Here is a 14,973-nt window from a genome sequence, read left to right as displayed (position 1 = left end):
AGACAGCCAGGAGTCTTGAAGACAACCAGGAGACTTGAAGACAGCCTAGAGTCTTGAAGACAACCAGGAGTCTTGAAGACAACCAGGAGTCTTGAAGACAGCCACGAGTCTTGAAGACAACCAGGAGTCTTGAATACAGCCAGGAGTCTTGAAGACAACCAGGGGTCTTAAATACAACCAGGGGTCTTGAAGACAACCAGGGGTCTTGAAGACAACCAGAGGTCTTAAAGACAACCAGGAGTCTTGAAGACAACCAGGGGTCTTAAATACAACCAGGGGTCTTGAAGACAACCAGGGGTCTTAAATACAACCAGGGGTCTTGAAGACAACCAGGAGTCTTGAAGACAACCAGGTGTCTTAAAGACGATCAGAGGGCTTGATAACATCCAGGGGTCTTGAAGACAACCAGGGGTCTATTGGTTTCCCCCCCTTATATATGCTGAGAGACAATTGAACAGTCTTGTGCCCCTGACACTTACTGTACTCGTGGCGCCTATGCTTTTCGCTGGGGGGATGTTGCACCATCTGCCGGGTCTTTTGCTTTCGTAAGAAGTGATTTTTGTGTGCATATTTGGGACCAGTCACTCTAGGATTTTCCAGGTGTAAATTATGATGTATCTTTCTCGCCTGCGTTCCAGAGACTACAGGTCAAGGTTCTTGACTGAAGTGGGTGGAAGTGGGTGGAAGTGGGTGGAAGTAGGTGGAAGTGGGTGGAGGTGGGTGGAGTTGGGTAGAGTTGGGTGGAGGTGGGTTGTGTCTTAGGACAGGATGGTCCACTTAACCGACTGGACTATCACTGCTTAACAAACACCACCCTCTCTACCACACACACACACACACACACACACACACACACACACACACACCACACACACACACACACACACACACACACACACACACGCGCGCGCGCGCGCGCGCGAAGAAAGGTTAAGGGAAATCGGCCTGACGACACTAGATGACAGGAGGGTCAGGGGAGACATGATAACGACATATAAAATACTGCGCGGTATAGAAAAGGTGGACAGAGACAGGATGTTCCAGAGATGGAACACAGAAACAAGAGGTCACAATTGGAAGTTGAAGACTCAGATGAATCAAAGGGATGTTAAGAAGTATTTCTTCAGTCAGAGTTGTCAGGAAGTGGAATAGCCTAGAAAGTGATGTAGTGGAGGCAGGAACCATACATAGTTTTAAGACGAGGTATGATCAAGCTCATGGAGCAGGGAGAGCGAGGACCTAGTAGCAATCAGTGAAGAGGCGGGGCCAGGAGCTGTGACTAGACCCCTGCAACCACAAGCCACACACACACACACACACACACACACACACACGCACACACACACACACACACACACACACATACACACACACACACACACACACACACACACACACACACACACACACACACACACACACACACACACACACACACACACACACACACAGACACACACACACACACAGACTCACACACACACACACACACACACACACACACACACACACACACACACACACACACACACACACACACACACACACACACACACACACACACACACACACACACACAATAAGGAGAACAGTCGTAGAGCCAGAAACGAATATGCACAGATAAGAAGGGAGGCCCAAAGACAATATGAAAATGACATAGCAGCGAAAGCCAAATCTGACCCAAAACTGTTGTACAGCCACATCAGGAGGAAAACAACAGTCAAGGACCAGGTAATCAGGCTAAGGAAGGAAGGAGGAGAGACAACAAGAAATGACCGTGAAGTATGTGAAGAACTCAACAAGAGATTCAAAGAAGTGTTCACAGAGGAGACAGAAGGGGCTCCAGAAAGACGGAGAGGTGGGGCACACCACCAAGTGCTGGACACAGTGCACACAACCGAGGAAGAAGTGAAGAGGCTTCTGAGTGAGCTAGATACCTCAAAGGCAATGGGGCCAGATAACATCTCCCCATGGGTATTGAGAGAGGGAGCAGAGGTGCTATGTGTACCCCTAAAAATATTCAATACATCTATCGAAACAGGGAGATTGCCTGAGGCATGGAAGACAGCAAATGTAGTCCCAATCTTTAAAAAAGGAGACAGACATGAAGCATTAAACTACAGACCAGTGTCACTGACATGTATAGTATGCAAAATCATGGAGAAGATTATCAGGAGAAGAGTGGTGGAACACCTAGAAAGGAACGATCTCATCAACAGCAGCCAACATGGTTTCAGGGACGGGAAATCCTGTGTCACAAACCTACTGGAGTTCTATGACATGGTGACAGCAGTAAGACAAGAGAGAGAGGGGTGGGTGGATTGCATTTTCTTGGACTGTAAGAAGGCGTTTGACACAGTTCCACACAAGAGATTGGTGCAAAAACTGGAGGACCAAGCAGGGATAACAGGGAAGGCACTACAATGGATCAGGGAATACTTGTCAGGAAGACAGCAGCGAGTCATGGTACGTGGCGAGGTGTCAGAGTGGGCACCTGTGACCAGCGGGGTCCCGCAGGGGTCAGTCCTAGGACCAGTGCTGTTTCTGGTATTTGTGAACGACATGACGGAAGGAATAGACTCTGAGGTGTCCCTGTTTGCAGATGACGTGAAGTTGATGAGAAGAATTCACTCGATCGAAGACCAGGCAGAACTACAAAGGGATCTGGACAGGCTGCAGACCTGGTCCAGCAATTGGCTCCTGGAGTTCAATCCCACCAAGTGCAAAGTCATGAAGATTGGGGAAGGGCAAAGAAGACCGCAGACGGAGTACAGTCTAGGGGGCCAGAGACTACAAACCTCACTCAAGGAAAAAGATCTTGGGGTGAGTATAACACCAGGCACATCTCCTGAAGCGCACATCAACCAAATAACTGCTGCAGCATATGGGCGCCTAGCAAACCTCAGAACAGCATTCCGACATCTTAATAAGGAATCATTCAGGACCCTGTACACCGTGTACGTTAGGCCCATATTGGAGTATGCGGCACCAGTTTGGAACCCACACCTAGCCAAGCACGTGAAGAAACTAGAGAAAGTGCAAAGGTTTGCAACAAGACTAGTCCCAGAGCTAAGAGGTATGTCCTACGAGGAGAGGTTAAGGGAAATCAACCTGACGACACTGGAAGACAGGAGAGATAGGGGGGACATGATAACGACATACAAAATACTGAGAGGAATTGACAAGGTGGACAAAGACAGGATGTTCCAGAGATTGGACACAGTAACAAGGGGACACAGTTGGAAGCTGAAGACACAGATGAATCACAGGGATGTTAGGAAGCATTTCTTCAGCCACAGAGTAGTCAGTAAGTGGAATAGTTTGGGAAGCGATGTAGTGGAGGAAGGATCCATACACAGCTTTAAGCAGAGGTATGATAAAGCTCACGGCTCAGGGAGAGTGACCTAGTAGCGATCAGTGAAGAGGCGGGGCCAGGAGCTCGGACTCGACCCCCGCAACCTCAACTAGGTGAGTACAACTGGGTGAGTACAACTAGGTGAATACACACACACACACACACACACACACACACACACACACACACACACACACACACAGTACAGGAGATCCAGAAATACCTGACAGGAAGAAAACAAGGAGTGATAATGTGGAAAAAAGAGTGAGACTGGGCGAGTGTGACGAGCGGGGTGCCACAAAGCTTAGTACTATTACCTCTACTGTTTGTGAGGTGACTGAGGAAGCCAGAGAAGACACAGTGGGGTGTGTCACAGTTCACACGTGATGTGGAACTATAGGTGGGAATTAAATGAGGAAAGAATATGGAAATGTTGCCAAGGAACTTCGAGGAAGTGAAGTAGTGGACACGTAAGTGACCACTGGAATATTTCCACAACAAATGCAAAGTTGAAGGTCAGCTGAGGTCAGTCCCTCAGCCTGGAGGCTGAGGGACTGACCACCACAAGGCTTTTTCTCCAAGGCTGATGGACTGATAATATCATCTTTATCTCATTACTACTACTGCCTCTGTATTTGACTGAAGACGCCTACTGTGTAGGTGAAATATTTCGGTAATGAAGATATTCAACTGTTGTACATGTGTCTTAATCTATGACTTGGACCTGCCTACCATGGGCCAGTAAGCCTGCTGCAGTGCTCCTTCCTTTATATGTTTTTACAGGTTTTCTGTGAGTTGTGACATGGGACCAGGTCCCTGTGAGGGGTCCCCTCACACAGGACCCTCCCTCAGGGGTGACTGCTTGCATGGCTTCTCCCTGTGTCCCTGGGGACTGATTGAAAGACCTCGCTATTTCTCACGTCCCTAAAGACCGATGAATTCCTGCGTTACTTGAGTCTCGAGGGACAAGTGAGAGATCTTCTTGCTGACCTCTGACCAAGCTAGTTGACCTCAGCCTGACCTCAGTCGTCCGAGTGTTGAGGAGTTCCAATACTAGATGGAGTTGTTGTGTTTATACTCACATATCTGTGGTTGCAGGTGTTGATTCATAGCTCCTGGCCCTCCCCTTTTCACTGGTCGCTACTATTCCTCTCTCTCTCTGCTCCATAAGCTTTATAAACTCTTCTTAAAGCTATGTACGGATCCTGCCTCCTCTACATCACTCTCCAGATTGTTCTACTTCCTGTGTGTGTGTGTGTACTCACCTATTTGTACTCACCTATTTGTGGTTGCAGGGGTCGAGTCCTAGCTCCTGGCCCCGCCTCTTCACCGGTTGCTACTAGGCCCTCTCTCTCCCCGCTCCATGAGCTTTATCAAACCTCGTCTTAAAACTGTGTATGGTTCCTGCCTCCACTACGTCATTTTCTAGGCTATTCCACTGCCTTACAACTCTATGACTGAAGAAATACTTCCTAATATCTCTCTGACTCATTTGTGTCTTCAACTTCCAATTGTGGCCTCTTGTTTCTGTGTCCCCTCCCTGGAACATCCTGTCTTTGTCCACCTTGTCTATTCCACGCAGTATTTTATATGTCGTTATCATGTCTCCCCTGACCCTCCTGTCCTCCAGTGTCGTCAGGCCGATTTCCCTTAATCTTTCCTCATAGGACATTCCCCTTAGCTCTGGAACTAACCTTGTCGCAAACCTTTGTACTTTCTCTAGTTTCTTGACGTGCTTTTTCAAGTGCGGGTTCCAAACAGGTGCTGCATACTCCAGTATGGGCCTGACATACACGGTGTACAGTGTCTTGAATGATTCCTTATTAAGGTATCGGAATGCTGTTCTCAGGTTTGCCAGGCGCCCATATGCTGCAGCAGTTATCTGATTGATGTGTGCTTCCGGAGACATGCTCGGTGTTATACTCACCCCAAGATCTTTCTCCTTGAGTGAGGTTTGCAGTCTTTGGCCACCTAGCCTATACTCTGTCTGTGGTCTTCTGTGCCCCTCCCCCATCTTCATGACTTTGCATTTGGCAGGATTAAATTCGAGAAGCCATTTGCTGGACCAGGTGTCCAGTCTGTCCAGGTCTCTTTGAAGTCCTGCCTGGTCCTCATCAGATTTAATTCTCCTCATTAACTTCACATCATCTGCAAACAGGGACACTTCTGAGTCTAACCCTTCCGTCATGTCGTTCACATATACCAAAAATAGCACTGGTCCTAGGACCGACCCCTGTGGGACCCCGCTCGTCACAGGTGCCCACTGTGATACATCATTACGTACCATGACTCGTTGTTGCCTCCCTGTCAGGTATTCTCTGATCCATTGCAGTGCCCTTCTTGTTATATGCGCCTGGTGCTCTAGCTTCTGCACTAATCTCTTGTGAGGAACTGTGTCAAAGGCCTTCTTGCAGTCCAAGAAGATGCAATCAACCCACCCCTCTCTCTCTTGTCTTACTTCTGTTATTTTATCATAAAACTCCAGAAGGTTTGTGACACAGGATTTGCCTTCCGTGAATCCGTGCTGGTTGGCATTTATACTCCTGTTCCGTTCCAGGTGCTCCACCACTCTCCTCCTGATAATCTTCTCCATAATTTTGCATACTATACACGTCAATGACACAGGTCTATAGTTTAGTGCCTCTTTTCTGTCTCCTTTTTTAAAAATGGGAACTACATTTGCCGTCTTCCATACCTCAGGTAGTTGCCCAGTTTCCAGGGATGTGTTGAAGATTGTGGTAAGTGGCACGCACAATATATCTGCTCCCTCTCTAAGGACCCACGGGGAGATGTTGTCTGGTCCCATTGCCTTTGAGGTATCGATGTCCCTTAGCAGTTTCTTCACCTCCTCCTCATCTGTATGTATGTCGTCCAACACTTGTTGGTGTATTCCTTGCTGGTGTCCCCGTCTGGTCTGTCCCCCCAGAGTCCTTCCTTTCTCTACTGTAAATACTTCCTTAAATCTCTTGTTTAGCTCCTCACATACCTCTTGATCGTTTCTTGTGAGTTCTCCACCTTCTTTCCTCAGCCTTATCACCTGGTCCTTGACTGTTGTCTTCCTCCTAATGTGGCTATACAGCAGTTTCGGGTCAGATTTGACTTTCGATGCTATGTCGTTTTCATACTGTGTGTGTGTGTTTGTGGTAGCGTCACTGTATCCACACGCTACTGTAGTGACCGCTACTTCCAGCCTCGTAGCACCAGGTAGCACCAAGCACTTACTGGAGTGTTTAAAACTAAGATTATTGAGTTGATTTCAAGACGTCTGCGAGAACGTACTGAAAAGTGACACAAGGGTTTTAGTGACACAGTCTGACTCGATACTGTCTCCTTGCTGGACCAGAGAGTTGTCAGAGCTCTCAAGAGTCAACTCAGTTGATGGTCTGGTCAGTGAAGGTCAGGTCAGTGGAGGTCAGATCACTGGAGGTTAAGTATTAACTCATAGGCTGAGGAAGTTCCTTCACTTGTTCCTCCAGGCTGAGGAAGTTCCTTCACTTGTTCCTCCAGGCTGCGGCAGTTCCTTCACTTGTTCCTCCAGGCTGAGGAAGTTCCTTCACTTGTTCCTCCAGGCTGAGGAAGTTCCTTCACTTGTTCCTCCAGGCTGAGGAAGTTCCTTCACTTGTTCCTCCAGACTGCGGCAGTTCCTTCACTTGTTCCTCCAGGCTGAGGCAGTTCCTTCACTTGTTCCTCCAGGCTGAGGAAGTTCCTTCACTTGTTCCTCCAGGCTGCGGCAGTTCCTTCACTTGTTCCTCCAGGCTGAGGAAGTTCCTTCACTTGTTCCTCCAGGCTGAGGAAGTTCCTTCACTTGTTCCTCCAGGCTGAGGAAGTTCCTTCACTTGTTCCTCCAGGCTGTGGCAGTTCCTTCACTTGTTCCTCCAGGCTGCGGCAGTTCCTTCACTTGTTCCTCCAGGCTGAGGCAGTTCCTTCACTTGTTCCTCCAGGCTGAGGAAGTTCCTTCACTTGTTCCTCCAGGCTGAGGAAGTTCCTTCACTTGTTCCTCCAGGCTGAGGAAGTTCCTTCACTTGTTCCTCCAGGCAGAGGCAGTTCCTTCACTTGTTCCTCCAGGCTGCAGCAGTTCCTTCACTTGTTCCTCCAGGCAGAGGCAGTTCTTTCACTTGCTCCTCCAGGCTGAGGCAGTTCCTTCACTTGCTCCTCCAGGCTGAGGCAGTTCCTTCACTTGCTCCTCCAGGCTGAGGCAGTTCCTTCACTTGCTCCTCCAGGCTGAGGCAGTTCCTTCACTTATTCCTCCAGGTTGAGGCAGTTCCTTCACTTGCTCCTCCAGGCTGAGGCAGTTCCTTCACTTGCTCCTCCAGGTTGAGGCAGTTCCTTCACTTGTTCATCCAGGCTGACGAAGTAGCTGAGACATCCTCAGAGACGCAATAAATAATAAGGTCCCTAAGCAGTGCCTAGGGACACAGGAGGCGGCAGGCACTGCAAGCAGTGTCCCTGAGGAACCTTCACTACAACACTCTCCTCACTCTTACCATCACAACAACTCTTGTAGTAGCGGTACAGCTTAACATTTCATCTTACAGTCTTTCTGTAACCTTTAACAGCGCCTCACGGCATTACCTGCCTATACCGGCACCTCTCTAAAACGAGTTCTTTTAACCACAGTGCCAGTGACTATACCTCAACTTTGAAAAATTAAGAGGGTACAGTTCTAGACGAAATATAAATAGTTACAGAAATAAACTAGTCTGTATCTTTGTAATTATTGCTGTAATCTGCGTAATATTGGTACAAAAATTAACATATTTGTAGGGAACTTGTGCTGGGTTATCAGATCTATGATTATATATTAGTGATTGTCTCCAGGACATCTCTGTCACTGTCTCCAGGACATCTCTGTCACTGTCTCCAGGATATCGTTGTCACTGTCTCCAGGATATCGTTATCACTGTCTCCAGGACATCGTTGTCACTGTCTCCAGGACATCGTTGTCACTGTCTCCAGGACATCGTTGTCACTGTCTCCAGGACCTCCTTGTCACTGTCTCCAGGACATCCTTGTCACTGTCTCCAGGACATCGTTGTCACTGTCTCCAGGACCTCCTTGTCACTGTCTCCAGGACATCCTTGTCACTGTCTCCAGGATATCGTTATCACTGTCTCCAGGACATCGTTGTCACTGTCTCCAGGACATCGTTGTCACTGTCTCCAGGATATCGTTGTCACTGTCTCCAGGATATCGTTATCACTGTCTCCAGGACATCGTTGTCACTGTCTCCAGGACATCGTTGTCACTGTCTCCAGGACCTCCTTGTCACTGTCTCCAGGACATCCTTGTCACTGTCTCCAGGACATCGTTGTCACTGTCTCCAGGACATCGTTGTCACTGTCTCCAGGACCTCCTTGTCACTGTCTCCAGGACCTCCTTGTCACTGTCTCCAGGACATCCTTGTCACTGTCTCCAGGACATCGTTGTCACTGTCTCCAGGACATCGTTATCACTGTCTCCAGGACATCGTTGTCACTGTCTCCAGGACATCGTTGTCACTGTCTCCAGGACCTCCTTGTCACTGTCTCCAGGACATCCTTGTCACTGTCTCCAGGACATCGTTGTCACTGTCTCCAGGACATCGTTGTCACTGTCTCCAGGACCTCCTTGTCACTGTCTCCAGGACCTCCTTGTCACTGTCTCCAGGACATCCTTGTCACTGTCTCCAGGACATCGTTGTCACTGTCTCCAGGACATCGTTGTCACTGTCTCCAGGACTTTCCTTGTCACTGTCTCCAGGACATCCTTGTCACTGTCTCCAGGACATCCTTGTCACTGTCTCCAGGACCTCCTTGTTACTGTCTCCAGGACTTTCCTTGTCACTGTCTCCAGGACCTCCTTGTCACTGTCTCCAGGACATCCTTGTCACTGTCTCCAGGGCATCCTTGTCACTGTCTCCAGGACCTCCTTGTCACTGTCTCCAGGACATCCTTATCATTGTCTCCAGGACATCCTTGTCACTGTCTCCAGGACCCCTTTGTCACTGTCTCCAGGACATCGTTGTCACTCTCCAGGACATCGTTGTCACTGTCTCCAGGACATCGTTGTCACTGTCTCCAGGACCTCCTTGTCACTGTCTCCAGGACATCCTTGTCACTGTCTCCAGGACATCCTTGTCACTGTCTCCAGGACATCGTTGTCACTGTCTCCAGGACCTCCTTGTCACTGTCTCCAGGACCTCCTTGTCACTGTCTCCAGGACATCCTTGTCACTGTCTCCAGGACATCGTTGTCACTGTCTCCAGGACATCGTTGTCACTGTCTCCAGGACCTCCTTGTCACTGTCTCCAGGACCTCCTTGTCACTGTCTCCAGGACATCGTTGTCACTGTCTCCAGGACATCGTTGTCACTGTCTCCAGGACCTCCTTGTCACTGTCTCCAGGACCTCCTTGTCACTGTCTCCAGGACATCCTTGTCACTGTCTCCAGGACATCCTTGTCACTGTCTCCAGGACCTCCTTGTCACTGTCTCCAGGACCTCCTTGTCACTGTCTCCAGGACATCCTTGTCACTGTCTCCAGGACATCGTTGTCACTGTCTCCAGGACATCGTTGTCACTGTCTCCAGGACCTCCTTGTCACTGTCTCCAGGACCTCCTTGTCACTGTCTCCAGGACATCGTTGTCACTGTCTCCAGGACATCGTTGTCACTGTCTCCAGGACCTCCTTGTCACTGTCTCCAGGACCTCCTTGTCACTGTCTCCAGGACATCCTTGTCACTGTCTCCAGGACATCCTTGTCACTGTCTCCAGGACATCGTTGTCACTGTCTCCAGGACCTCCTTGTCACTGTCTCCAGGACCTCCTTGTCACTGTCTCCAGGACCTCCTTGTCACTGTCTCCAGGACCTCCTTGTCACTGTCTCCAGGACATCCTTGTCACTGTAACATGATAAGTCACATAGGCAACTGTTGGGTATCTATATTCTGTGTTCGAGTGTAGGCGTCTACACAGTAATAATGTGTAGAAGCCTACTCAGTAATAATGTGTAGAAGCCTACTCAGTAATAATGTGTAGAAGCCTACACAGTAATAATGTGTAGAAGCCTACTCAGTAATAATGTGTAGAAGCCTACTCAGTAATAATGTGTAGAAGCCTACTCAGTAATAATGTGTAGAAGCCTACACAGTAATAATGTGTAGAAGCCTACTCAGTAATAATGTGTAGAAGCCTACTCAGTAATAATGTGTAGAAGCCTACTCAGTAATAATGTGTAGAAGCCTACTCAGTAATAATGTGTAGAAGCCTACTCAGTAATAATGTGTAGAAGCCTACACAGTAGGCTTCTACAGTCGAACACAGAGATGGCAGCAGAAGCAGTGTAGATGTAGCAACGACGTAATCAGTCCCTCCCCCTGGAACACCTGTCTTAATGAAGGTCATTTTTCATTCAAATTGTGGTATAAGAACTGCCAATCCCCTGACACCGTGCCTGGGGTGTTGGCACTCTAGTCTGCGTGGAGGTCACCAGGTGAATTCTCCCACCAGAGCTGACCTCTTACGTACATTTCCTGACCTCAAAGAGCTTCCACAACTCCCCATAACTCCTGGCTAGAGAGGTCAGCTTCTGGTGGGTCACTGACCAGTTGGTCTCCACAGAGGGTAGAGTGCCCAGACCAAGGCAGGATGTCAGAAGATTGGCACCTGACATAATACAGTTACAAACAGGTACTGGACACAGTCTCAGTCTACCACAAAGGCAGGGAAGTAAAGTTTCCTGAACGAGAGGTTTGGTAAGTTGGGGCAGGAAGAAAGAGAGGAAGAGATGGTATGTGAAGGAGGGGTTGGTGGTGGGTGGGGGGGTTGGTGGGGGTGGGGGTTGGTTGGTTGTGGGTGGGGGTTGGTGGTGGGTGGGGGGTTGGTGGTGGGTGGGGGGTAATAAACATAAGTGATCCAACCACTTTGGCGTATATTAATGAAGGTGTGTGAGTGTGTGTGAGTGTGTGTGAGTGTGTGTGTGTACTCACCTAGTTGCACTCGCCTAGTTGGGGTTGCAGGGGTCGATTTCTAGCTCCTGGCCCCGCCTCTTCACTGGTCGCTACTAGGTCACTCTCCCTGAACCGTGAGCTTCACCATACCTCTGCTTAAAGCTATGTATGGATCCTGCCTCTAGTACATCGCGTCACAAACTATTCCACTTCCTGACTAATCTGTGGCTGAAGAAATACTTCCTGTGTGTGTGTGTGTGTGTGTGTGTGTGTGTGTGTGTGTGTGTGTGTGTGTGTGTGTGTGTGTGTGTGTGTGTGTGTGTGTGTGTGTGTGTGTGTGTGTGTGTGTGTGTGTGTGTGTGTGTGTGTGTGTGTGTTGTTATACATAATAATCAGATGATCGTGTACACCGCCCTCATCACAGACACTTGTATACAAGATACATACTTGCGTGACAGTGAATTGGTGGTAAATATATTTTCGTAATTGCCAGGTTTTTTTTATGGGGGCAGGTGCAGGAGGCAGGTTGCTGGGGCTGGTTGCAAGGATGTTGTTGGAGTTGGTGGTTGGATGATCTGCTCCTGAGGTGGTGTGTGCCATAGGAGGTTCGCGGATGTTACTTGGTTCCCTTGGTTAGATGTTAGGTTAGGTTAGGTTAGGTTCATCAGGAAACAGAACTATTGTTTCCTGATGCGGGTTTTATATTAGACGTAAGGTCTCCATAATAGAGATGTTTTTTTCTATCTTGAACACAAAATGGCTCTGGTCGTACTCATTCTTCTAAATCTTCAGGGAGATCAGTCAGAATCTTTGGTCTTGGGAAGCTCTACTTGTGTATGTAACGTTGAACTCTTTGTTGGAGAGACATCCTGTGTGTCCTGTTGGGAGGTGTGTTGATGATGTAGTCAGTGGTGTTAGTTGGCTGGGATGTGTTTTCTCTTGTTGGTATATAGAATTCTTGCATGAAATTTAGTTGTAGCTTTGTCCAACCTGACATTTACTGCGTCCATCTCCTGTTGGATGTGCAGATCTTCCAGTCGGACTTTGTATCTCAGTCAGGTGGCTGTGATAAAGCGAAGTGCCTTGTTCTGGACTCCTGGAAGCTGTTGCATGTTGCTGTTGTTGTTAGTATCATGGTCACGCAACGATATTCAAGCACAGGTCTTATCATTATCTTACATACGTTCTTCTTGACATGAGGACCTGATTAAACGTGTATACCTGAGACAAACTTTAGCTAAGTTTACCTTTTTGGTGACGTGTGATGTAGAGTGGATCTCGTAGCCCAGGATCTTATTGGGTTTTTGATAATGATCGTTGTACCTGTGATGGAGACACCTCCATTGTTTTCGTGGTAAAACATCAGATGGTGCTGATGCGGACCTTGTCAGGATTGGTCGTGATTCTCCATTTCTTCTCCCAATTGGCTATTTTTTTCGCAGTTCACTTTTCATTTTATTTGTCAGCCTCTAGTGCATGTTTTTGTCCAGATGTAAGGCTGGATCAACGTATGAAGCTTGAACATAAAGCTTCCACCTGAAGCTTACTCGTCAAACTTGCACGTGAAGCTTACACACAAAGCTTATATTGAGGATGTAAAGCTTTATCAAGTCGTTTCATTCTGCGTACAGCTTTATATATATATATATATACATATATATATATATATATATATATATATATATATATATATATATATATATATATATATATATATATATATATATATATATATATATATATATATATATATATATATATATATATATATGTGTGTGTGTGTGTGTGTGTGTGTGTGTGTGTGTGTGTGTGTACTCACCTAATTGTGGTTGCAGGGGTCGAGACTCAGCTCCTGGCCCCGCCTCTTCACTGATCGCTACTGGATCCTCTTTCTCTCTGCTTCCTGAGCTTTGTCATACCTCTTCTTAAAATTATGTATGGTTCCTGCCTCCACTACTTCACTTGCTAGGCTATTCCACTTGCTGACAACTCTATGACTGAAGAAATACTTCCTAACGTCCCTGTGACTCGTCTGAGTCTTCAGCTTCCAGTTGTGACCCCTTGTCCCTGTGTCCCCCCTCTCTGGGGAGTGTGTGTGTGTGTGTGTGTGTGTGTGTGTGTGTGTGTGTGTGTGTGTGTGTGTGTGTGTGTGTGTGTGTGTGTGTGTGTGTGTGTGTGTGTGTGTGTGTGTGTGTGTGTGTGTGTATATATATGTGTGTATATATATATATATATGTGTGTATATATATATATATATATATATATATATATATATATGTATATATATATATATATATATATATATATATATATATATATATATATATATATATATAGATAGATAGATAGATAGATAGATAGATATATAAGCTATGCCAGTGGCAGCACCTAAGTGATCTCCCCTCCCGGAAACCTGTAGGGGGCGTGGCCAGGTGAACACAAGGTGAATGGGGTACATCTAGGTGATTTTCGACTCGGGAGAACGCTATAGACGTAATCAGGTGAAAACGGGCACCTACCTGATTTCCCTTCGTAGTAGACGTAAATAAATAATCACTGGGTGAGTGTAGGAACCTACCTGCTCTTCCCTCACTGGTACCTAATAGGAGGAGTGTTCAGGTGAACACAAGGGGAGTAGACACCTACCTGATCTCTTGGTGTAGTGACGGTGTCCTGGTAAACGACTGATATCAATAGCCGAAGCAGTGGCTGCTAAGAGTACCAAGACAAGAGCAGAGCCCTGGCTCACACTGCTGCTGCTGTGTCGGCCCATAATTGCTGCCAGAGTGCCAAAGTCTCTCACAACACTAGCACACAGTGCCACAGCGTGCCGTAGGCTCAGGTGTGCTTCAGAATGCAGTCTACGCGGCCGCTACAACAGCACAGACGAGGGTTGGAAACTATCGCGAGTGGCGGTGCTGGTAGCAGGGAAGGCAGATATGTGTTTCAAGAGCCAGCTGGCACTGGTGCTTGGCGCTGTGTGGCTCTGCTACCACCGGTTGCTGAGAGCTCAACCGGTCTCTACACTTTATACGCCACACAGTCCCACACACTCCACTAACACACTCACACTCAACACAAAATTCTTCAGCAGATCGATCCTGTGTCACTTTGTACTGTCCGAATCCTGTACTCCATCTACAGAGCCTATTCTCTCTTTCTTCCCGGTGCCGCTCACCACCACAACACTAGTGCCGTAATCTTACTTCGCTAAATATAGTAAAAAATATCGTTTGACTATGTAATTGATGCCAAAACAACAATAAAAGCAGAGAGAGGTGACCAAACGCTCCGCAAGCCATCGTCCATGGGAGCAGACCTGCGCCTGGGATATCGCTCTCAGCCAATCAGCGCTGAGACAGCTCGCGGTTCGGCCAATCAGCGGAGGGCTTCCGAGTTGCTATCGTGGCGCCAAAGGCCGTCAATACCACAAGAGAAGGCGAGTGGGAGAACCTTCCTTCTGTCTCCCTTCAGCAAGGCTGGGAATCTATTGATGCCTTTAACCTCACCTTTTCCCCTCTGGCTGTGAGGGGAACAGGTGAGGGAGGGGAACAGAGCGGTGCAGACCTGGGCGTGGTGAGGGAGGAGCAGCCCCGCCCGCGCCCGCGCCCACGCACCTGACCTCCCACCCACCGCCCTCTCTTGTTCCTCTCTCTGCTACAGGTGTTCTCTTGCATATTCCTCTTCTGAACA

The 14,973-nt window shown here is 47.9% G+C and overlaps 1 protein-coding gene across 4 annotated transcripts in view; it reads right to left on the bottom strand.

The window, feature by feature from the left end:
* The window catches only part of LOC128704334 (IDLSRF-like peptide), a 159,247-nt gene extending 144,895 nt beyond the window's left edge, over positions 1 to 14,352 (bottom strand). Inside the window, exon 1 of one of the 4 annotated variants that reach the window (XM_053799500.2) lies at positions 13,927 to 14,352. In XM_053799500.2, coding sequence (XP_053655475.1) covers positions 13,927 to 14,053 — 127 coding nt within the window. In that variant the 5' untranslated portion in view covers positions 14,054 to 14,352. The remainder of the gene's footprint in view (positions 1 to 13,926) is intronic. The other 3 variants (XM_070103182.1, XM_053799502.2, XM_070103183.1) reach the window with 3 other exon arrangements.
* Between the last annotated feature and the right edge of the window lie 621 nt (positions 14,353 to 14,973).

The sequence above is a fragment of the Cherax quadricarinatus genome, chromosome 84 (assembly GCF_038502225.1).
Source record: "Cherax quadricarinatus isolate ZL_2023a chromosome 84, ASM3850222v1, whole genome shotgun sequence".
NCBI classification, from domain to species: domain Eukaryota; kingdom Metazoa; phylum Arthropoda; class Malacostraca; order Decapoda; family Parastacidae; genus Cherax; species Cherax quadricarinatus.
The sequence above is the reverse complement of the archived record's forward strand: the minus strand, read 5'-3'. Positions and strand labels throughout refer to the sequence as shown.